Source organism: Periophthalmus magnuspinnatus, chromosome 13 (assembly GCF_009829125.3).
Source record: "Periophthalmus magnuspinnatus isolate fPerMag1 chromosome 13, fPerMag1.2.pri, whole genome shotgun sequence".
NCBI lineage: Eukaryota > Metazoa > Chordata > Actinopteri > Gobiiformes > Gobiidae > Periophthalmus > Periophthalmus magnuspinnatus.
In genome coordinates this window covers 23753124-23778099 of record NC_047138.1, presented here as the reverse complement: position 1 = coordinate 23778099, position 24976 = coordinate 23753124, and the positions used below count along the sequence as shown (strand labels likewise).

General features: G+C 38.0%; 1 protein-coding gene and 1 non-coding gene across 6 annotated transcripts in view; one reads left to right on the top strand and one right to left on the bottom strand.

Annotated features, from left to right (window-relative positions):
- LOC117379739 (eukaryotic translation initiation factor 4 gamma 1-like) overlaps nt 1-10772 on the top strand; it is a 69596-nt gene extending 58824 nt beyond the window's left edge. For all 5 annotated transcript variants that reach the window (XM_033976434.2, XM_033976435.2, XM_033976433.2 and 2 more), the window contains 4 exons: nt 6513-6647; nt 6753-6834; nt 7165-7305; nt 9770-10772. In XM_033976434.2, coding sequence (XP_033832325.1) covers nt 6513-6647; nt 6753-6834; nt 7165-7305; nt 9770-9951 — 540 coding nt within the window. In that variant the 3' untranslated portion in view covers nt 9952-10772. The remainder of the gene's footprint in view (nt 1-6512; nt 6648-6752; nt 6835-7164; nt 7306-9769) is intronic.
- A 7408-nt stretch (nt 10773-18180) lies between these two features.
- LOC117380868 (U4 spliceosomal RNA) lies at nt 18181-18316 on the bottom strand. Its single transcript, XR_004542204.2, has one exon. It is a non-coding gene; the product is annotated as a U4 spliceosomal RNA (small nuclear RNA).
- Between the last annotated feature and the right edge of the window lie 6660 nt (nt 18317-24976).

Here is a 24976-nt window from a genome sequence, read left to right as displayed (position 1 = left end):
TTTAAACGAAACAGACGGAGCAGCTCAGGTCCAAAATAGGACAAATCTTGTGGGTTGCTAAACAAACAAGGCCAGATGTAATGTTTGACGCGTGTAACCTGGCGTCTAACATTAAAAAGGCTATTGTCCAGTCTATTCATAAAGTGAACAAAGTGATCTGTAAACTTAAGTCAGAGAAGGTCATACTTAAGTTTCAGCACTTAGGAAACAGTGCTGATTTAAGTCTAGTTGTCTTCAGTGATGCTTCTCTTGGCAAAGTTCCAGACAGTGGCACAGAGGGAGGAGTTTTGGATGCACTCATGGGTAAAGGTGGCAAGTTTTACGTTTTGGCCTTCTAAAAAGATCAGACATGTGGTGAGAAGCACTCTTGTAGGAGAAACCCATTCCCATGTCAGATGGTATAGACAATGCATTGTTTCTGGCCACACTGTTTTCTGAGCTCACTACAGGAAATCCAAGCCTGAATGCTCTTCCCCTTATCTGTGTAACCGACAACCATTCACTTTTTGATGCACTTAAGTCTACTAAGCAGGTCACAGAGAAGCAGCTCGGGCTATAAATAAAAAGCATCAAGGAGCTCCTACAGTCTAAGAAAATAAAAGAGGGCTGTTGGTCAGAGTCTAAGTCACAGCTCGCTGACTGTGGAGCTGTCCATAATAAGGGAGCTTCATCCCTTATGGTTCTCAAAGCTCTAGATGAGGGTTCATGGTTACTGTAATTTTTTTTTTGTTTATCCAAAAACTGTTTTGTGTGTAGTTACTGTTCAGAAAGAAGAATGTTACCTTACTAAAGCACACTTAATATATTACCTGAATGTTCCTTTATTTATTTTTTTCTTCTAAAAGAGAGGGAGATTGTTAACTTCCCAAGCTAGTTTATGATCTATCGTGATATTACGCAGGAGGTGCGGTTTCACTGTTTTTACCTGTATGTCAACATAGTGGAGGAATAAAAACTTCTCCGCAATAAAAGCCTTGTGTTTTGGGAATTTACACATTATGTGCCCATCTTGTATTTAGGCCCGAGCACCAGAAGCTGGTGACAGGCCTATTAGTATTGCCAAGCGATGCTAATAGTAGCAGTAATAAACTAATGTGAAGTGAAGTGCTTGTATTGACCAGGGACCCGCGCCATGATGTAGGAATATGCGAGTGCTTTCTGAAAATGCATAGTTTTTTAGCTAAAAAAAAAAGGCAGAACATCGCTCTTGTGTCAGAATGTTATTATTTATTTCTCTATTTGTCTTTTGGGTTTTTCACCCAGTTGACAATGGCGAAAACTCACAAAACTTTGCCAACTCTTGTTTCTCTACATTCTGGCTATTTCCAATTTACGAAAACATCCCCCCACACAAAAAAAAATGCATTAGGGTATAAATAAATAAAAATTTGCACATAGTCATGAAATTTGTGCTTAAAGAACAGGCACAGATCTTTATTGTCGGTTGCAGCAATACAGACGGCTTAAAGGCAGCGTCCAGCAAAATTGAAAGCAGAGTCTAAAGCAGAGTCTAAAGCAGAGTCTAAAGCAGAGTCTAAAGCAGAGTCTAAAGCAGAGTCTAAAGCAGAGTCTAAAGCAGAGTCTAAAGCAGAGTCTAAAGCAGAGTCTAAAGCAGAGTCTAAAGCAGAGTCTAAAGCAGAGTCTAAAGCAGAGTCTAAAGCAGAGTCTAAAGCAGAGTCTAAAGCAGAGTCTAAAGCAGAGTCTAAAGCAGAGTCTAAAGCAGAGTCTAAAGCAGAGTCTAAAGCAGAGTCTAAAGCAGAGTCTAAAGCAGAGTCTAAAGCAGAGTCTAAAGCAGAGTCTAAAGCAGAGTCTAAAGCAGAGTCTAAAGCAGAGTCTAAAGCAGAGTCTAAAGCAGAGTCTAAAGCAGAGTCTAAAGCAGAGTCTAAAGCAGAGTCTAAAGCAGAGTCTAAAGCAGAGTCTAAAGCAGAGTCTAAAGCAGAGTCTAAAGCAGAGTCTAAAGCAGAGTCTAAAGCAGAGTCTAAAGCAGAGTCTAAAGCAGAGTCTAAAGCAGAGTCTAAAGCAGAGTCTAAAGCAGAGTCTAAAGCAGAGTCTAAAGCAGAGTCTAAAGCAGAGTCTAAAGCAGAGTCTAAAGCAGAGTCTAAAGCAGAGTCTAAAGCAGAGTCTAAAGCAGAGTCTAAAGCAGAGTCTAAAGCAGAGTCTAAAGCAGAGTCTAAAGCAGAGTCTAAAGCAGAGTCTAAAGCAGAGTCTAAAGCAGAGTCTAAAGCAGAGTCTAAAGCAGAGTCTAAAGCAGAGTCTAAAGCAGAGTCTAAAGCAGAGTCTAAAGCAGAGTCTAAAGCAGAGTCTAAAGCAGAGTCTAAAGCAGAGTCTAAAGCAGAGTCTAAAGCAGAGTCTAAAGCAGAGTCTAAAGCAGAGTCTAAAGCAGAGTCTAAAGCAGAGTCTAAAGCAGAGTCTAAAGCAGAGTCTAAAGCAGAGTCTAAAGCAGAGTCTAAAGCAGAGTCTAAAGCAGAGTCTAAAGCAGAGTCTAAAGCAGAGTCTAAAGCAGAGTCTAAAGCAGAGTCTAAAGCAGAGTCTAAAGCAGAGTCTAAAGCAGAGTCTAAAGCAGAGTCTAAAGCAGAGTCTAAAGCAGAGTCTAAAGCAGAGTCTAAAGCAGAGTCTAAAGCAGAGTCTAAAGCAGAGTCTAAAGCAGAGTCTAAAGCAGAGTCTAAAGCAGAGTCTAAAGCAGAGTCTAAAGCAGAGTCTAAAGCAGAGTCTAAAGCAGAGTCTAAAGCAGAGTCTAAAGCAGAGTCTAAAGCAGAGTCTAAAGCAGAGTCTAAAGCAGAGTCTAAAGCAGAGTCTAAAGCAGAGTCTAAAGCAGAGTCTAAAGCAGAGTCTAAAGCAGAGTCTAAAGCAGAGTCTAAAGCAGAGTCTAAAGCAGAGTCTAAAGCAGAGTCTAAAGCAGAGTCTAAAGCAGAGTCTAAAGCAGAGTCTAAAGCAGAGTCTAAAGCAGAGTCTAAAGCAGAGTCTAAAGCAGAGTCTAAAGCAGAGTCTAAAGCAGAGTCTAAAGCAGAGTCTAAAGCAGAGTCTAAAGCAGAGTCTAAAGCAGAGTCTAAAGCAGAGTCTAAAGCAGAGTCTAAAGCAGAGTCTAAAGCAGAGTCTAAAGCAGAGTCTAAAGCAGAGTCTAAAGCAGAGTCTAAAGCAGAGTCTAAAGCAGAGTCTAAAGCAGAGTCTAAAGCAGAGTCTAAAGCAGAGTCTAAAGCAGAGTCTAAAGCAGAGTCTAAAGCAGAGTCTAAAGCAGAGTCTAAAGCAGAGTCTAAAGCAGAGTCTAAAGCAGAGTCTAAAGCAGAGTCTAAAGCAGAGTCTAAAGCAGAGTCTAAAGCAGAGTCTAAAGCAGAGTCTAAAGCAGAGTCTAAAGCAGAGTCTAAAGCAGAGTCTAAAGCAGAGTCTAAAGCAGAGTCTAAAGCAGAGTCTAAAGCAGAGTCTAAAGCAGAGTCTAAAGCAGAGTCTAAAGCAGAGTCTAAAGCAGAGTCTAAAGCAGAGTCTAAAGCAGAGTCTAAAGCAGAGTCTAAAGCAGAGTCTAAAGCAGAGTCTAAAGCAGAGTCTAAAGCAGAGTCTAAAGCAGAGTCTAAAGCAGAGTCTAAAGCAGAGTCTAAAGCAGAGTCTAAAGCAGAGTCTAAAGCAGAGTCTAAAGCAGAGTCTAAAGCAGAGTCTAAAGCAGAGTCTAAAGCAGAGTCTAAAGCAGAGTCTAAAGCAGAGTCTAAAGCAGAGTCTAAAGCAGAGTCTAAAGCAGAGTCTAAAGCAGAGTCTAAAGCAGAGTCTAAAGCAGAGTCTAAAGCAGAGTCTAAAGCAGAGTCTAAAGCAGAGTCTAAAGCAGAGTCTAAAGCAGAGTCTAAAGCAGAGTCTAAAGCAGAGTCTAAAGCAGAGTCTAAAGCAGAGTCTAAAGCAGAGTCTAAAGCAGAGTCTAAAGCAGAGTCTAAAGCAGAGTCTAAAGCAGAGTCTAAAGCAGAGTCTAAAGCAGAGTCTAAAGCAGAGTCTAAAGCAGAGTCTAAAGCAGAGTCTAAAGCAGAGTCTAAAGCAGAGTCTAAAGCAGAGTCTAAAGCAGAGTCTAAAGCAGAGTCTAAAGCAGAGTCTAAAGCAGAGTCTAAAGCAGAGTCTAAAGCAGAGTCTAAAGCAGAGTCTAAAGCAGAGTCTAAAGCAGAGTCTAAAGCAGAGTCTAAAGCAGAGTCTAAAGCAGAGTCTAAAGCAGAGTCTAAAGCAGAGTCTAAAGCAGAGTCTAAAGCAGAGTCTAAAGCAGAGTCTAAAGCAGAGTCTAAAGCAGAGTCTAAAGCAGAGTCTAAAGCAGAGTCTAAAGCAGAGTCTAAAGCAGAGTCTAAAGCAGAGTCTAAAGCAGAGTCTAAAGCAGAGTCTAAAGCAGAGTCTAAAGCAGAGTCTAAAGCAGAGTCTAAAGCAGAGTCTAAAGCAGAGTCTAAAGCAGAGTCTAAAGCAGAGTCTAAAGCAGAGTCTAAAGCAGAGTCTAAAGCAGAGTCTAAAGCAGAGTCTAAAGCAGAGTCTAAAGCAGAGTCTAAAGCAGAGTCTAAAGCAGAGTCTAAAGCAGAGTCTAAAGCAGAGTCTAAAGCAGAGTCTAAAGCAGAGTCTAAAGCAGAGTCTAAAGCAGAGTCTAAAGCAGAGTCTAAAGCAGAGTCTAAAGCAGAGTCTAAAGCAGAGTCTAAAGCAGAGTCTAAAGCAGAGTCTAAAGCAGAGTCTAAAGCAGAGTCTAAAGCAGAGTCTAAAGCAGAGTCTAAAGCAGAGTCTAAAGCAGAGTCTAAAGCAGAGTCTAAAGCAGAGTCTAAAGCAGAGTCTAAAGCAGAGTCTAAAGCAGAGTCTAAAGCAGAGTCTAAAGCAGAGTCTAAAGCAGAGTCTAAAGCAGAGTCTAAAGCAGAGTCTAAAGCAGAGTCTAAAGCAGAGTCTAAAGCAGAGTCTAAAGCAGAGTCTAAAGCAGAGTCTAAAGCAGAGTCTAACAAAGTGGGATTTGAGTTTTATAATCCTCTCTTAGTGGCAGTCATACGTGAAAAGAGACTACAGAGAAGAAATTTGGCCTTGACCAAAATGACCGTTATATCTGCTATATCTCAGTTTCCTGAGATTATGATGAATGGCAACTGCTGCATGGGAAACATAACTTTTTGTAGCTTTGTAATAAAGTAAGCAATGTATTATATTTGTATATTGTTCACATTTGACACAGAAGTGGATCATGATGAGTAAAATATATTATGGCAATGTCATCTGCTCAACCAGGGGTTAAACTTTGCTAATCATGACTCAGCAATTTTGGTAAACATACTTTGACGAACAAAGTTATCCAAATTTTTGACACAAGCCATATGGTCTCTGTGTGGCGAAGCCGCAAAAATTCCCTAGAATTTTGGAAATTTAGAATTTTTACAAATTGCTCCCTGATTTCAATGAAATTTGAATCCGTTGTTAAACTCCTTGCCCTAAAGCTATTTAATGTGGGAAAAAAATGAAATGTTTTTCTTTAGATTGAAACAAAACTTAATATGGGGAGAAAAGCGATTTGGTAATTTCAAAATTTTCAGAAATTTTGCATAAAATTCAGTTCTGGCATCCTGATCACAAAAGTCAATGACACCCATGCCATAGTTTTTGCAGCGTAGCCATAGCAATGACACCAGCAGTCCATGCTATTCTAATGATAAAAATCACCAAATCGCTCAAAAAATAGGCTGATTTCACTCTTTAATTTTTTTCAATTAAAAATTTCACACTTTAATCGTGGGTTGATACCCAAACCTTAAACAGATTGATATAACAAAAAACATATGGGTGCAATAGTGCTGCCTAGGCAATTTGTATGGAATGAAAAAAATGACTTTGTTGTAGACATACAAAATTTGGTACAATTATTCGTGACATGCTCTCATTCAATGACACCTGCACCTCATCTCACATTGTGTTACCACGACAGCAACGACAGCAATCTGCCCTCACCTATGTCCTGACAAAAACATTGCCGTAGCCAGACAAGATTTAGTAAACAAATGCATCATGGCAATGGGAACAAAACATTATATTGTTACCACGCCCCCTTACAGAACGGAAGTCCGTCATCTTGGATTTTTTTTTTTTTTTAAATCACCACATAAAGAAAAATCATCGGGTTAGGTTAGTGTTAGGAGTAAGGGTTGGTATAAGGGTAGGGATTAGGGTAGGATTAGGTTTTGTTTTTTTAAGGGGTTAGGGGTAGGGTTTAAGGTCAAGATCACGTTTAGGGGTTATGGTATTGTTAGACTCAGGTAGGGTTAGTGATTAGATCTAGGTTTAGGCCAGTGTTAGGGCGAGGCATGCCTTAAATGTAGGTGCGGGTTACGGCGTGGGCCGACCATCGCCGCTTGCAGCTATATTTAAATATTTTTATAATATGGTGGTAGCACGTGAGGAGCATTTGAAAATAAAAGCATTTCAATTATAATGAATTTTATTTATATTGTAGTTTACATTTGAAAGTGCTACAGTCTGTTAAAATCACACACAGCATAGCAATAAAAACTTGTCTGTATTATGTATTTTTGTAGAATGTAGAGTTCACTCTTGGAGAAGAGTTGGAGAAGAATAAAAAGTCTGAGATGAGTCCGTCTGAGTTGACGCAGCATCTGGACCGACTGATTCAAGACCAGGCCGACAACCAGAGGGTCTTTGACTGGATCGAGGTCTGTGTGCTTAGCTCAAAATGAATTAAAACATAAACATTAGCATCTGAATGTATTATGTTATAATAATAATAGCAATGATGTAATATGTCTATAACTTCGTAGGCTAACCTGGATGAGAAGCAGACCTCCTCCAACATGTTTGTGAGAGCGCTGATGACCTGCATCTGTCAATCAGCCATCATATGTAAGTCAAAAACACTTATTTTGCATTTATTGCATATGATTATTTTCTTTCTTAGGTTTATAATAGTAATAGAAAGTATAGAATAATGTCTTAGAATAAAATAAACTGAAATACAAAATATACTGAGTATGGACAGAAAAAACTGTGCACTAAATATAAAAAAAGGTCTATGTCCTAATCTCAGCACACTAAATAATACAGCATAGAGTTGTTCAGTCACTTTGTTGCCTCACTTCTGGCAAAACAGAATAGTTTTAAATTAGAAATGTAACGATGCAACATATCTCTATCTCTGGCTATTACGTAGAGTAATGCTTTCAACGTTTCCAGGTGAGAACCCTTACAAAGTGAATACCGACGTGATCAAACAGCGGTCGAAGTTGCTGCTGAAGTTTCTGAAGGACGAACAAAAGGAGCTGCAGGCCCTGTATGCGCTGCAGGCCCTCATGGTGCAGATGGAGCAGCCCGCAAGTGAGTAGTGTCATAAATACATACATTTATATAGGGCTGAGCGACGTATAATAAAAATCTTATCTTATCATGACAATGAGCTTTTTTTGGTGAAATTGTCAGATTTTGATTTAGTAGCATTCACCACATCACCCCCATACTCCAACAACTTTATTGGCTTCCCATAAAACAAAGAATCAACTTCAAAATTATCCTCACTACATTCAAAACTACCAATAACCTTGCTCCACATTATCTTTCTGATCTTCTCCACTCCCTCTCGCTCTCTCCGCTCCTCCTTCTCTCTCCAGCTGTCTGTTCCGTCTGCCTGTCTCCACCACCAGCTCTGGAACTCACTCCCACCTGACCTCTGCAACTTCATTGCTCTTCCCCTTCCTTCAAATCACGACTCAAAACTTGCTCAGACAATCCTACACCACAGTTTCGTATTGTATTCTATTGTGTGTTTTTATGTTTTTAACTTGTTCCGTACTTGGGTGTTTTGAAAGGCACCTATAAATAAATTATTATTTGGCCCGAGCCTGGGACTACGTCCCGGCGAGGGACTCATTAAAACCGCGTCTGGAGCATGGAAAATGGCAAAAACCAAGTAGTAAACACGCCCCGACATGGCAGTGAATGGTGTCAAAAATTAGAACTCGAGGAGCTCTAATTGTCACAAAAGACCCCGAGAAAAAATAATGAAAGACGACTCAGTAGCGCCACCTCAAACTTTGATTTTCATGGGGCCAATGGGAGCCCGACTCGGAAAAAAGTCAGGAAGTACAGGAAGTCGGCCATATTAGATCAAACCCGGGAATAACAAAAGTGCATACCCTCGCATTCAGGACATCTCGCACAGTTTTCATCACAAACACTTCAAATTTGGCCAAATCCCACTAATCCCATGTGTGATTAAAGATTGTCAATTACATTTTGAATATGACTTTGGGTGTGGTCAGGGTGAATTTTCAACAAAATCACAAATTTTTGAATAATAAAAAAAAAATATTTCTCTTTCACACATTTTTTGTTGGGAAAATGCTAATACAGTGTTTATGCACATTTGAGAGCTGAACGCAATAATATGCAAATCAAGGCACTCTCTAGCACCCTCTTCAAATTTCATTTTCAAAAATTCATAGAAGACAATCGATTTGTCATGGACTTCAGAAAAAATTCACAGGGGCCTTATTTGTGATGGGGCACAATGTGAGAAAGTCACATGATTGTAGCTGTTATGGTTTAGGAGAAAAATAATGGGTGAAAAATGCGTTTCCATTCTTCTTCTTATTATTATTATTATTATTTTGGTAGGCGCTTTGAAGCCACTTTTGACCCCATAAACTTTAAACCAACCCAAAATTCAAGGTTGGTGAAAAATTTATTATTTTGATGTTCAAAAAAATTGTTTCAAAATGACTCAATAGCGCCACCTCAAAATTTGAAATACATTGCGGCAATGAGAGACCTTTTTCATCGTAGACAAATGAAATTTGGTACAAACATAGAACATGTCAAGACAAGTAAAAAATTATATTATGACCCCACCCTAAACCCTACAGGAAGTCGGCCATTGTGGGCGCAACCCCATTTTTTCAAAATTTTACCTCTCACATTTGAATTTTTTACGACTCGGATTTTTAACATGCAAATTGGTCAAAATGAACTAGACCCATGTGGGATTATAAGCAACTCTTTTAGTTATAAAATGTGGGTGTGGCCAGCCTGCAAAGGAAAAAGCAATTTTTTAAAGTTAATTGCGTGTAACTCACACAGTTAGTGTCCTATTTCCCAGCATGAATATACTTGTTTTTTCAAAATGTTGATCTGAACGCATAGATATACAATTTACACAGGTCAGACATTATATTGCTCCACAGCGCCCCCTTGAACCTTTTAATGGTATGCAAAAAATTACATTGTCACAAACATTTGAAATTTGGCATGGACATCCCTATTGACATACTGAACAAAAAAGCCAATGAGAATATACCTCTATTTTCAAAGGTGTTGCCAGGCAACGTCTGACATTTCTCATTGAAATACATGGAATTTGGTTAACTGGGATGAAAAATAATTACTGTGTCATAGACCATTGAAATTTTGTACACATATTCCTCCATCATACTGAACAAAAAGTCAATGAAGACATACTTCTATTTCCAACCGTGCAGGCGTGACATTGTGATAAATGGTTTAATTGGAATGAATGGAGTAGTATTACTGAGACTTTTGTTTATTTGTTATTTGATTCATGTGGATGGGTCCAATAATTAAAGAGATAAAGAAAATCAACAAATCTGCAGTCTATTGGTTAAATGCAACCTATCAGTCAGCCTCTATTATTTTCTGTGTGGAGAGCACTTGAAGATGTGCTCTTGAGACAGAAAGCATCTGAACATTTAATTGGCACCTTATAACAAAATTGTTGCAAATGCAGAAAGTAGCTGCGTATTGACTGTGTATTTTTGCTTGTGTCCAGATCTGTTAAGGATGTTTTTTGACACGCTGTACGATGAAGATGTGATCAAAGAGGAGGCCTTTTATAAGTGGGAATCGAGTAAAGACCCCTCAGAGCAGTTGGGAAAGGGGGTCGCACTCAAGTCCGTCACCGCCTTTTTCACCTGGCTACGAGAGGCTGAAGACGAGTCTGATAACAGCTAAGCCCCACCCCTAAACCAGAGAGGACTGTGGGTAACGATTCAGAGGAGGGTCTGAATCGGCAAAAATCCTTCTGCTTAAACAGAAAAAAGCAAGAAAAAAATTCTTCAACTGGGAGAGATTGTATTATGGATCGCACGTTCGATCATGTTATTTTTTGTTTTCTTTTACTTTGCGTTTTCTTGTCTTTTGTCCAACCGAATGTCTTTTTTTAAAAGATCTAAAAACAGGATTTATTAGAGTGTAGATGTGAGAATGCTGAAGAGCGTTACGCGTGGTTGTAGAAGATGCCGTTTTTGTTTTGTTTTATTGTGATTCAAAATGGCTCCTCTTCATCGCGGCAACACTATCAAGATACTTTGCTTAAGAGAGATATAGACTTTAAAAGCTGTTTCTTCTATATTTTTGATGACTTCCTCCATGTATCATGTGGACACGACTCTTCTATGGTCTATGGTCTACACAACACGCTGATGTAGTCCGCCTGCTCAGCTTCTGTCTCTGGTGTTGAATGAGTGAAGTGTGCGTTTTTTAATAAAACAAAAAACTACAAAGATAAGTGAATGTGACCTAGAGTTGTTAAACCACATTTCGGATGTGTAACGGTTGTGGTCTCCTGAGGATTTCACTAAAGATTTACTTTGGGGAGATGTTGAACTTTCATGACCATTTTGCTGCTGGAGGGCACCCCCTTCCTGTCACCTCATCTACTTCACCCAAAACATCCCATAATGCATCCAGTTTACCCCTCTGTGCTCAAAAACTGATTCTGTATGGACCTGGACAACTGCCCTACCTGCAAAACCTGATGATGGATTTTTTTTTTTTTTTTTTTTTAAATATGTGACTTATAAAATATGTAATTATCAAAAAAGGACAAAAAAAAAAGAGAAAACTACAGTATGAATCCTAAGGCCTTTACTGCTTCTAGTCAGTGGAGATGCATTCAAGGAGCGTCTGTAAATATGCGATACATTGTTTTTTTTCCAAATGCTGATATTCTGTGACCCTCAAAACGCTTTGTATTTATGTCCTCTCTGCGCAGAAGGTGCTTATAACCTAACCCAAGTCATTGATTACAGTTTAAAAGAAAATGACAAATCTGTAAATACTTTTTTGCTTTACTTTATTAAAAAAGATATTTAATTAAAGAAATTAATGCCTCTTTTCACATCCGAAACTGGAAGAGATAAATAAATAAATAAACATTGTTGCAAATAAATAAATAGTGGTCCACTATTGTGCTTTTGTACTGATCCCGGAAAGTATTTGTCCATAACTACTACTGCTGTAGCTACTACTGTTAGTACAGCTACTACTAGTGCTGGAGTTGATATGGTAAGGTTGTTGTTTTGGGTTTTTTTCTTAATTTATACAGGGACAGGGTTCAAAAGTGACCAAAAGGAAATATGCATTCTGCCAGGTTACAGCAGAAAATGCTCATTTCCACCTGTAGTCACTGGGTAGGTTGATGTAATGATTGACTGCTATTGCTGCTGCTGCTGCTGCTACTACTACTACTACTACTACGAGTTTTAACTGAACCAACATTTTATGAATGAAACTGAACAATTGTCATTTATTTCTATCTAGTCCCAATGTATTGTTTGGGGAATGTTTGCATGGCTTAAGGAGCTCTTAAAACTAAATACATATTACCTTTTTTACCACAGATTTGACCAATGTTCCTGATATTCTAAATTATTCACATTATTATTAACATCAGTAACAACAACTATAACTCCAATAAGTACTTTTAACCAAAACACAACCCAAAAGTTGTATTAGTACAAAGCTGGTATTTGTCCTTTTTGCTCCACTAAGTTCTACACTATTGTCTCGCTGCACCCTCTGCTGTTCACATGTGACATGGCATCGCTTCATGTTACCTGCCCCATCCCAAATCAGGACCTCTGCCTGGGGGGAACAGCATGAAGAGGTGTAGCCCACCCAAAGATCTGGGACACTCCTGGCACACATTCAGAAACATTAAAAGGTCAGTCTCCACAATTTGCAACTTTGTCCTGTGGCGATTGTGGTGAGGACTTTTGTGGATTTTGAGGTTTTCTTCTGATAATGGAGGCCTATGATAAAAAGTGACTATGCCTTCACTGCTGTGTAACTGAATGAAGGCCAATCCAGAGCGCCCCCTGTTAGAAATAGTCAGCAATGCCCTCCACTTAGATTCAGAGCAGACGGAGGAGTTGCAGGAAGACTGGATACGTCTGATGGAGCAGGTAGGGGGCATTGTGTCAGGGTCCTAAAGGAGAACAAAAATACATTCAAGCTGTGTTGTTTTAAATCGGTTTTGACAGGTACACTGCCAAAGATGACATGCCACTAGTTGAATTAGATTATTTTTCAGCATTTACCATAAAAATATACTAAACATTACATTTTATAATGAATTTAATTTTCTTTAGCATTCAGTATTACCGAAATCAACTAGTCCTGGCGCGATAGTTACCATCTTTACTCTTAAACATTGTTCAATATGTTTTCTTTGCACTAGTAGGGAAATTTGTATTAATTTGATTGTAGTAGTATGGTTCAATAGACACTGCAACTAACTACTTTAGTGTTTCATGGTACTATTCATATGGATAACTGCTAGCCTTATTATGTTTCATATGATTCACTCAGAAAAGGAATTACTGTGATTCTTCTGCTTTCATTTCAGTATTATCATGTACCATTATTTCCAGAATCAATATCAAATGTGTTCAAAATGTGTTATCATGACAGGCCTACTAATCACTTTTTACCACAATGTATTTCTTATTGTTTATTTTACCTGCTACTACTTAAATACAAAAAAAGTGCATTTGAAAGAGTTTAAAACACCCAAAGTTGGTTCACATTTTCAGTTTTAGCCATGTCTGAATGCATAACTTACAGGGGGGGACCACAGTGAGGTAAGCCACAGCATAGTTGGAATCCGCAGAGCTCAGGTCAGAAAGACTGAGGGTGACTGTCGCTCCGGGTTGGGCAGAAGGGGGTGCCAAGAGGTCCACCTGGCCACTAAATCTGCCCTGTTCTCCAATATGGAACTTACAGGTAAAATCTTTGTCATTATACCGTCCATACAAGCGGTATAAAAAATTGCATAGGTCTAAACTTGAGCCAACTCTAAATATTTTTAAAGGTGTGCTATGTAACTTTTTTGGTGAAGATTCTGCCATCAGATTGTCTTCATGGTAATGTTATTGCTTTGCCTAAGATGCTCCACAGTAAACGTATCTATTCACATGAAGACAAGACAAGCAGCTAATGCTACCAGACTAAGTTAGGAGTCAGATCTGTGGAGAGGCAACCCCGCTCACAGCCAGGAGTTTTGAGCAATTTAAAAAAAAAAGGCCAAGCAATAACATCTCCATAGAGACAGACACTCCACCAGAAAAATTATATTGTGTATCTTTAACCCAAAAGGTGGATAAAACAGACTCTAAATTAACACTAATACTGCAGAGGAATCCAGTATATACAACACTTTGAGAATCACTAGTTTAATAATTGCACCTTTTCTTATTGATGTTTTTGCCTCTGTTTAAGTATACCTGTGCTGGCCCCTGTTTTGGAGATAACCACAATCATCATCAGCTGTTAAACTGAAGAGCCGTGCCAGGCCATGGTTTAGAAGGTCAAAGGTCACCATAGTGCTATGTACCGGTACGAGATGAGAAGCAAAGAACACCTAAAGTGAGACAAGAGAAGCTGTCATTACAATGGTAAAATTTGCTTCTTAACAACTGTGAGATTACAAATGTTTTGACCTGCTTTATGGTAAATATATCTGTAATTATTGGACTTATCTGCATAAAGCAAAAACTGGCGCAAAATGCAGTGTCATTTTCATTAGCGCAAATGAACTATTCGATACAATACTTTTTTTTCATTATAAAAGCTCACAAAAACACAGGTAGACGTATACTGTTTTAGAACTCACTGCTACTTCTCAACTTTTTTCCCCACAAACTGCCACTTAAAGATGCACTATGCAGCTTTTCTGGTGGGGGTAGTGGGGGTAGTGGGGGTAAACCACTTTGTTTATCTGTAATGTTTGCCAGTATGGGATTAAACTTACCCAGTCTTATTCAATTACAACTTTTTTATTGCTCAAAAAACATTGCACACTTGCTGTGAGTAGGGTCTCCTCTCCTGACCTGTAACTTGGCATAATGGCATCATCTTGTTCCCTAGGAGATAAATATGTTTAATACCATATTGTGGAATATTTCAGGCAATACTATAATACCAGAGATGAAAACTATAATAAATTATTATCACAAGTACTATCTCAAACCAAGTAATAATTAGATAAACATGAAAACCTGTTACATTTAACACACCTGAATCTGAACGTTGGTTGGTTGGACCATCTCACTGGACACTCTTTCCACCTTGGCCCCACTGTGGTCCTGTCCTGTCAGCTGAGCACAAAAGGGCTCCTGGGGAACAGCATGCACCCATCCCACCAGCTCTTCCACTGAGAAGGCAGAGGACAGAGGGGGTGAGGATGAGATTAGTGCCACCTCCTGGACGCTCTCACTATATGCTCCCAGGAAGGTCACATGACTAAAGAAGATCTCTGCATTGGGTCTAACAAGTCTAATTTATGACATATTTGTAATCAATGATCTAATACCGGTTTAGTTTAATAAATAACATAAATATATATGTAGTTCACCTGCAGGGCAACCTCCTGGCCAGCCCTGGGTGGGTCTCTTTGGTCACAGTGGCAAAATAATACAAGAAGTCCATAGTGCTGCCACCTGTTGGCACACAGCAGAACACAAAAAACATCTAAACAATAGTTACGAAGCTCCCGTAACTAGTAACAGTATTATTTAATTTAAATAACTAAATCCTAATTTGCCAGATTAAAAATAAACAATTGCTGAATACTCTAGGCATACTTAATTTAATTAATTAATTTAATTGATTGGTTTATTTCAAGTTTGTGCCAAGAGAAAAAGAATAATCATGTTTACTACATTGTAAACAAAGGAAAAGCACATCTCTCGAAAAGGAGTGGGAAGAAGAAAAATTTATATTACCCCACCCCTGTTCATATCATAGCTTCAAAAATGTAGTTGCTTCTGTACATTGATCCCGGAGCTTAACAAATATTTACATAGCAAAATAAATTACATATCACATCTGTATATATGTATATATATATATATATATATATATATATATATATATACACACATATATATATATATACACATATATATATATATATATACACATATATATATATATACACATATATCTATAAACATTTTATTTAATTTTTTTAAGATCACTCAGTGCTGTCACCCTTATACAACGAAAGCAAAAAATCTTTATAATTCCTTTTAAAGCTGTAAATATTTGGGCACTGCTTCAGGTTATCTCCCAACACATGCTTTTCCTGGTGGTTCTCACTGATTTTGTTTTAAATTTACCCCTTCCCCTTAAATCATAGTGTACATCCTGTGTGCTGAACAGGTTTTGGATATTTAATGGCAGCATAGTTTTGTTTGCTTTATACAAAAGCAAAGCAGTGTAGAATTTTACCAGATCAAAAATGTTTAATAATTTTGATTTGAAAAACAGATTGCTTGTATGGTCCAGGTAACCAACCTTGTGCACGATTCTCACAGCACGTTTTTGTAATTTGAAAAGGGGAAGAAGTAACATTTGGTAGTTGTTGCCCCAAATTTCAATACAATATGTCAGATATGGAAGTATGATTAAGCAGTACCATATGTAAAGAGCCTTTTGATTAAGAATGTATTTCCCTTTGTTGATTACAGCAATACTTTTTGAGACCTTAGATTGTATGTATCTGATGTGTGGTTTCCAGCTCAGCTTTTGATCAATCATTATACCTAAAAATTTGATATTAGAAACCCACTCAATTTTGACCCCATCAACAAGTATTGAAAGTTCTGAATTTCTTTTATAATGACCTTAAAACATAGCTTTTGTCTTTTTTAAATTTAGGGATAACTTATTGGAATCCATCCATAATTTGATTTTACTTAACTCTGTGTTGAGAAAAATATATTGGTGTCATCTGCAAATAAAATTATTTTTAAATGCATGCATGCTTCCGCATGCGTGCAAATGTAGTTGTGGGCAGAGTTTAGGTGTTTAGTCCCACTTTCAAGGTTCATTGACTGCAAAACTTGGAGGGACCAAAAATGCATGAAATGATATTAACTTGTGTTCTCCGCAGTGGGAGCGTCTATCTGAGGATGAAAAAGTCTGAAAAGTTTTTCAGGTTGCAAAAGCAGAGAGGGTCTTACATCAGAGGAAGTCCTCCTCTCACACTTCTCACTAGCCTCCGAGGTCCAACAAGAAGAAGCAGAGGACCTGAACAGACAGAGACATTTTTACCTTTGACTAGCATTAAACAAGCAAAAAATAAATAAAAAAAAATAAAAAGTTTATTATACTTTTGTATAGTTATGAGGTATTAGGTTTGTCAAAAGTATTAAAACTCAGATATTGATAGATGATAAAACTAAATGCTAACTAATTCAAAACTAGATACTCATCTGTGCAAGTATCTAAAAATGTCACATTCACATGACAGAAATCTTTCCTGAATAGCTTTAGAATGATCATGAGCTGTATAAGACCCCACTAGTTTACAACCACTATGGAACCAATAACTGAGGGATTACAAAGATATAAGGCCACATGGGAATAGTACCATGATTTAATGTTGAAAATTGTATTTTATTGTCTAAAGAAAGAGTGTTTTTTTAATCATCATTGTAGTATCAGAATCAATATCGAGTATCAAATCTGTCAGTGGGGACCCATCTCAAGATCTTGACCTAGGTTTGGTCAGGAAGACCACGACATTATACAAAGGAAAAGTATAATAAAACACCAAGATATCCTGTCTAGTTAGTATTAAATGCTAGGGAGAAGAGGTGGGCTTTCAATCTAGCCTTAAACTGTGTTAAAGACGGAGAGGATTTGACAGGCAGAGGGCTGTTCCATAGTCTGGGTGCTGACACAGATAAAGCTCTACTTAGCTGGGGGTTTAATAACTTAAATCAATCAATCCATGAATTCAAACGTTTTAAAATGTATTTTGTATGTTTATTACATTTGAAATACAGAACAGATAAGAATAAAACAATGTAGTGAAAGCAGTACAGAACAGCTCTGCTGCACTGGTGCTGTCCAAGGTGCTAGTGTGTCCTTCATGTGGGGATTCATAAGGGCTTTATACAGGCTTCCTAAGGAATTAGATCAGGAATTAAGATCCCCTCACACCCAGTATAGCGCGAAGAGTTCTGGCATTAACTGTGCCGAGCTCTTCCCCATACCCATCTATCCCCCCTCTTCTTTCACCCAGACTCCCCATTGTTCTGCCTCCTCGGCCCTCACCCAAACTCCCCCTTGCTCTGCCTCCTCGGCCCTCTCATGTTCCCTCACCCAAACTCCCCTCTGCTTGCCCTTTCCTGCCTTCCCCCAGAGCTGTTATCACCAAGAGTTAGGACACACTGGGCCTCTACTGTCCCAGGACATACAGTTATGATAAAAAATAATATCATGCTGAGGCCCTGTGATGGAGCTATATCTACAGTTACACCACGTAGACTGATTAAAAGAAGGACAGTTAGATTGTCCAATCAAAGAAATTTAGTTCACATTCCCTGTAAGAAGATAACATCCAGTCTTACTGAGACTAATCTGAAACTTGCTGTGCTCAATGTCAGATCATTTTTAATTACTGATTTTATCTCTGCAATTCTAGTGGAATCAACTCCACCCAAATTCAAATTTGAATCTGAAATAGGAGCAAACAAAAAGAGAGGAGATGTGTGTGTGTGTGTGTTTTTTTTAAAGATAATGTAGTTACTCAAAGGTTGTCATTTGGGGTGTTTTCATTATTTGAGTATGTTTCCTTTAAAATGGAGCTAAAACATCCCCCTCCATACTCTGCTTAGTCATATACAAACCCCACCCCAGCACTAAGTTTTATTGATGATTTTACTGAGATGCTTTCAGTCGTTTGCACAGACTTATGGTGCTGGTGAAGGTTTAGTCATTACAGGTGACTTTAATGTGCATGTGGATAATGCGTTTGACAGAAATGCTAAAGAGCTCAGTTCTGTCCTTGAAACCTTTGTTCTGAAGCCAAAGGCCAAACCTTTGAGTTGGATGCAATTGTGTGTAGCTCAGCATTTGATAAATGGGCACGTGCTATGTGATGTTTAGTTTAAAAAAAAAAAAAAATTACCATAGCCAACTATTTTTCAAGTCATCAAGGCGGGGTTTTGGGTAAAGTTTTCAACTAGCAATAATCACGCTTTGGATAGACCTCATAGGCTATAATACTGCCACAAGCAAAGCTAATGTTTACTTGGAGCTAAAATGGGCTGCCCTGGGTTTTCCTCACTTCCTGGTTATGGTAGGTTAATTGTGGGAGGAGAAGACCTTTGACCAAGCACTGCCTTGAGAAGAGGGATCCTTTGAAAAAGGATTGTCTACAAAACCTTGAAAGTTGTTGGTAGCAGGCTCCAATGCCCTTTGAATGTATAGACACAAATTGGATCACAGAAAAAGTCTTTGATTTTTGCTACACCTGTGCTGTTTTCCCCCCAAGAAGGGTCTGGCTGTAGCCGCTGAGAAGAGAGATCTGCACTACATCCAAATTTCTTTGGGGATTTGTTACTGCTTTTAGACTAGTAACCCTGACCTTAACCCTACCAACTGATTGTGAATTAATAAATAATTTCCAGCATATGAATTTTCTATTTGCAGTAGGACGTGATGTGGTCAAACGGACTCTGGCAGATGTTTCATTTGTCAAGCAATAAAGTACTCACCTGTAGCATGACCAACAACTGACTGAGTAATATCAGCTGGGAATAATGATTTGTTATGAGGTTAATGCACTGTTCCTTGAGCTGGACAATCTGGGACTGGAATTGAAAACCCGCACACACTGGAAAGCAGGATTCTGGGTAGAATCCTGCAGCAGGGCAGAGGCCATGGGCTCATCTGGGATTTGACCCTGGGCCCTCTTGCACCCTAAGCAAGACAAATACCCCTAGCCTAACACGCCACCTTAGTTTGCAAAATCCTTGATGGATCATGGCGGGCTGAGGACAGTTGAGGAAAACTGCAAACTGGTGCAGCTTACTGAGGACAAGCGAAAAAAACAATTACCATCTGGGATTTGAACCTGTGCCCTCTTGCATGTGAAACAAGAACCCCTAAACCAATGAGCCACAATGCTTTATAGTTCACCTGTAGCATGACTAACTGATATCAGTTGTGAATTCTCATCAACTGGGAATTGAATGGACTTTTGGGTTGTAAAGTCTGGAATTGAATATCTGCACACAAAAGCTGCATTCTAAGTGTTGCACTAGTTGGTGGAAATGGTAAACTGGTGCAGCTGTTAAGAGATACACAGACCTCACTGCTTAGGTAACAGGCTCGTCTGGGATTTGATCATACCCCTAGACCAACAAGCTACACTGTGCATGCACACATTCAACTTTTACCTATAACTGGAACACACATTCAACTTTTACCTCTGACTATTATACTTTCTATTTGCAGTAGGATGTGATGTGGACCATTTGTTTGCAAAGTGCCATTCTCCATGGATCGTGGCAGGCTGAGAATAATTGATGAAAATTGCAAATTGGTGCAAGTCTATGGGAGGTAAACAGACCACTCAGTTTGAGCTTTGCAAATTTTATTGTCCAAGGGGAATGTTTGTGCAAGACATTATTCCTGAAGATTAGTCAACACAGTAGACAGTCACACCCTCCCCCCTTCTACCCCACACATTGTACAGTCCAGGGGAGCGGGACTAGAGGTTCGGGGGTGGGGCATAGCTGGTGTGGCACTTGAGGAGTGTGGGCGGCACACAGCATCAGTAGTTCCAGCAGCTTTGGTCCCTAGCTCAGTGAAGTTGCATTCACCCAGGGCAAAGTAAGGGGCCCGCACTAGGCACTTCAATAAATACGCTACAGCTGCATCCCATTTCTCATCTCCTCAAAACATCATCTCCTCAAACTAGAAATGAATTGCAGAATCTAGAAATAGGTTGTGTTCACATGACACAACAATCTGCCTGTAGTTTAAAGGTCCTATATTACGCAAAATTGACTCTTGTGAGCTTTAAACTATGTTAGAATGTTGTTACCTTCTCATAAATGAGGTCAGGTTTGGGACTTTTTTCTTCAACCAATTCAAAGAATGCTGATCTGTTCTTCATCTTAATTTTAAAGATGCACCTTGTAACATTTCTAATGAAGGGTCTGTACCTGTCTCCATGGAGATGTTTTTGCTTTGCCTAGAATGATTCACAGTATGGTATTACACTCATCTTTCTACATGGAGACAAGTTAATCACGCCATTAAGCCAGTTTACATGTCAGATCTGTGAAGAAGAAGCCCTGCTCAAAGTAAGAATACATGATTTACACAAAATAAAAAAGCTGTGATTGAATAAATGCAAGACAGAAACTTTATGTCATACTGTGGAACACTCCTGGTAAAGGAATTACATCTCCATGGAGACAAGACTGCAGACCCTCTATCAGAAAGGTTGTGCAGCCACCTCTTAGAGAAATGGATTGCGTACACATTTTTGTTTTTTCTATTTTTGATCCTCTCCCCCAAATATCAGAGAATCAAGCTGTTTCCTATTGGGCGGACTACAATCAAAAGGTTCCTGAGGGAAGTCATGAGGAATAGGATGCACCCACATGGGCTCAAACAAGGGCTGCTTTGCCTCACAGTTCCATTGCAACAGTGCTCCTCAAAAGTTGGTAATATTGTTATCAAGATTTTTAGTTTAATACCGCTCTATGCTATGAGTAACAGGCAGATTTGACCAACTGTATTAACCAATGGCTTTAGATGCCTCTTAATAATTATGCATTATTCAGGCTTATTCAGGCTTTTTAAAGGTGATATGTTAGGCGAAATTGACTCTTAAGAGCTTTAAGCAATCTTATAATGTTGTTACCTCCTCAAAAACATACCTGGCATTGTGGTTTGTTTCATTCACACATATTTTCTCCAAAGCTCAAAATGCTCTGTTTAACCTTATGTGTCATGAGGTCGTAGTTTTAAAGTTAACAACTATCTTTTTACCTTTTGTTCAGCAGAGATAGGTAATTCCAGTGAAGGTGTATGGAGTTTAAAAACATAGTGGAGCTCTTCGTCTATTACCACATGACATCACAAAGTGGAACGGAAGACGGAGTGTTTTCTGTTTGAGAAGAACTCAGCCTAAATATGCAGGGTTTGGGTGTTAAACATGCATGAATGTAACAAAACACAACTCCACATATGTTTTTGATGAGAAAACCGCAACACAGATTAGAAAATAGCATAATATGGGCCCTTTAAATGCTCTCTGCACCCTTTAGCCTTGCATTTTGGTGAATGCCCTTTAACAACACTGAGGAGCATCCTGTGAACGGTCACAACCAGATGATGCAGGTTGACAATGTTGAGATTAGAATACAAATTTCACTAACACCTAATTAACCTAAGTATATTTAAAATTTTGCTTTAAATATGACCCAGTTTTCCCTAGTTTGACTATTTTGGTGAAATTTATAATTTTACGTTCTGGCCCAATGCTCGTCTAATTTACACTAACTGTTATATTGAATAAAATGATATGATAACACATAGATTTTCTTATTCAAATGCTAAAACTGTCACAAAAACGTGTTCTTTGCACATTAAGTGTTGTTGCACTTTAGATAAATTTTATGTAACGACGAAAAATAAAGAGATAGATTCCTTTTTAGAAACTTTTTTCACAAACTCCCACTTGCCTCATGTTAAAATATATTAACCATTTACCATAGGTAGGCCTACTATCCCACCAAAGTAAGAATTAGAAATACGTAACTGTCAAACTCACTTTAAACATTGTAAACCTAGCTGTGGAATGGACATACAAGGGACAATATTACACCATTTCCCTGCTGAGTTCTTCTCTCAAAGAGAAAACACTCGGTTCCATCATGTGATGTCATGTGGTAATACAGGAAGTGTTCCACTGTGTTTATATACTCCATACACCATCACTAGAGTCATGTGGATGATTTCAGACCTTGAATTGCCAATCTCTACTGAATTAAAGGTAAAAGGTAAAGGTAAAACGTCATGACATCACAAAGTGGAACAGAACATTTTCCAGGTATGGTTTTGATGAGAAACAACATTCCAACATGCCTAAAAGGTCACAGGTCAGTTTAGCATAATATAGGACCTTTGAAGACAATATAGGAACTGAGATTCAAATTGAATTACGACATATGATCTAAAGGCAAATCTATGTAATTTAGTTTATTTAGTGTTTTAGTCTGGTGAGGAGCATTGTGGTCATGTGAGGCAGCAGCACAGTTAGCTTATCCAACACGGCCCGTACTCTGAGCCTGTACAGTGGCTGGGTTCAGGGCTGCACAAAATAACTAACTTTAGACTTTTTACCCTAGATCCATTTGAGGAAAATACTAAATTCTGCAATATTTACACTGTTTTCTAATACAACTCGAAAAATTATGTATAATCATTTGAAAATGCCACAAGAATTAAAGGAACTGTATGTAAGACTCCACAAACATAACCTGTATCCCTAGATACAGGTTAAACATGTTCAAATCAAATACAGCTTTTACTGGTAGCAATTGTTTGCTTAATTACAAAAATATTGGACATGATGGACAAGTTGTTTTTGTTATAATTTAGTGTCATTATCCAATGAGAAAGCGTCTCTCATTTGGGTTGCCAGTTTCAATGTTGAAATCCAGTTGGTGAAAAGGAATCTCAGCACCTACAGCCGATCATGAAACAGTCCTAGTGCAGCCTCTGCAGTTTAGTGAGTGATTTCTGGGGATTGTGAACTTTCACTTGAGGCATGGTCTGTCCATATACCGAGAAAAACTTGGATGTGTCGTCTATCTGCAGGTTAAGGCACTGGCAACCCAGGTTCAATTAGGATTGTAATACTTTAACACAAACAAACAGTAAGAGCAAAAGCTACATACAGCTCCTTAAACCTTTCCAACATTTTAATTTGGTCCCAGTCCACCCTTGTTTTTATTCTGGTTGCCTTTTGTCTAATAAATAAAATAATTTACATTTTTGTTTTAATGGAATTCGACTTTACCAGTTTCAAAATGGTAAATTAAAACCGTTTTTCTCATATGGTGCAGCCCTCTGACGCACAGCAAAGGACCGTGGCTTAAGATTCCATTTACTAGCAGCTTTAAAAGGGGCAGGCACATCAACAAGGATACCGACAAAAATAAACCAGCGTCAAGTACAATGAGCAGGAACCAAAAAAAAACAAAGTTTGTCAAAAAAGGTATTAGAGAAAATCTTCAGGTTAAAGCACTTCAGCAGAACACCGTCTGCACATGTGGCCCCAGAATGCAGTGGTCCAACAATAAATAAAAGTTGATATAATTTGAAGATATTAAAAGAAAAAACAAAAAAAAAGATACACACATCCACACCTAAAGTCACTCTGCTAAAAGGAATATTGATTTAAAATCACATTTCAGAATTATGAATGCATTTTGTTGTTGAGTTTAGACTTAAAGGTCCTATAGAACATAAAATTGATTCTTAGGAGCTTTACATAGAGCTGTGTTTTGTTTCATTCACACATCTTTCAGTAAAGCTTTATTATCAGTCTGTCTACGTCTCCAAAGCTCAAAATGTGGTGTTCCACCTTGTGATGTCATGTAGTGGTACTTTTCAAGCTAACAGCTACCTTTTGCCTTTAGTTCAGTAAATATAGGCAATTCCACACCTGAAATAATCCAAATAAATCTAAGGAAGATGCACGGAGTTTAAAACGTGATCACAAGGTAAAAACAGTTTTCTGTTTGAAAAAATAACATAAATATGCAGGGTTTATGTGTTACATGTGGGAATGAAACAAAACACAACTCCAGGTATATTTCTTTTAAGTGTACATTATTTGATATATTTTGCCAGTTTTATCATTAATGTACACAAAATTAAACATAGATACATTAATTTTGTGAATTCAAGTAATATATATATTTAAAAAAAAGAATATTCCTTTTTTGCAGCGCACACAGACAATGGCTTTCAGTAGAAGTACATTTACCTTGACTCTCACTTCCATTCACCCAGTACACATCACATATGTAGTATTAATGCACAGTGGGAGAAGGGCTGGCTACCATTAAATATCCAATTCTGGTACTGTATATAAAAAGATAACTGTGTGTAGAGGTGAAGATGAAGCGAAAAACAAATAAAATGGTAAGTTCACATAATTTTCACATTTGTGGTTTTAGAATGTTGATGTTGAGTGCAGTCCCTTTAATAAAACAGTGAGATTATCATTGATAACTGCAATTTAAAAAAAATCTTATGTTGCCTGAATTTGGAAAATAATTTTTATTCAATTGTTAGATTATTATAGTCAAAGTTAAATAAACTAAAATTATATAAAAATTGCTCTTAGTTGAAGTAATTTTACCTACTTTGCTTGTAAATGAACTGCTGTGGTAAGCTTTACAATCCATTAATGTTTGTGAGATACTTGAACCTCAAGCAAGACATAACGGCAATCAAATCAAAACCTGAAAAATGATCTTTTCACAAATTTTACAGGATTCACGTGATAAAAAAAAAACCAAAACAAGATATTAATTTTGTCAATATGGCCCAACCCTAACATCTGATCCACCACACCAGAATGATTTATAAAGCAACACAACCAAATCATAAATAATTTCGTTTTCCAATTTACAGAATTTTCCTCAGATTTTCTTAGATTTGTTAACATAACTACTGTTATATTAGTTTTACATCATGAATTACACAGCACTGGCATAAAAAAGGTAGTATTCATGTAGCAGTACAGAAAGGTGTCATTTATGCTCAGTACAGAAAAAGATCTTAATGGTACCCAGCCCTATTTTGTATAAATATTATGTCACAGCACATGCAAGTGAAAAGTGTGCAACCAGAAAATTTTTTCCTTCAA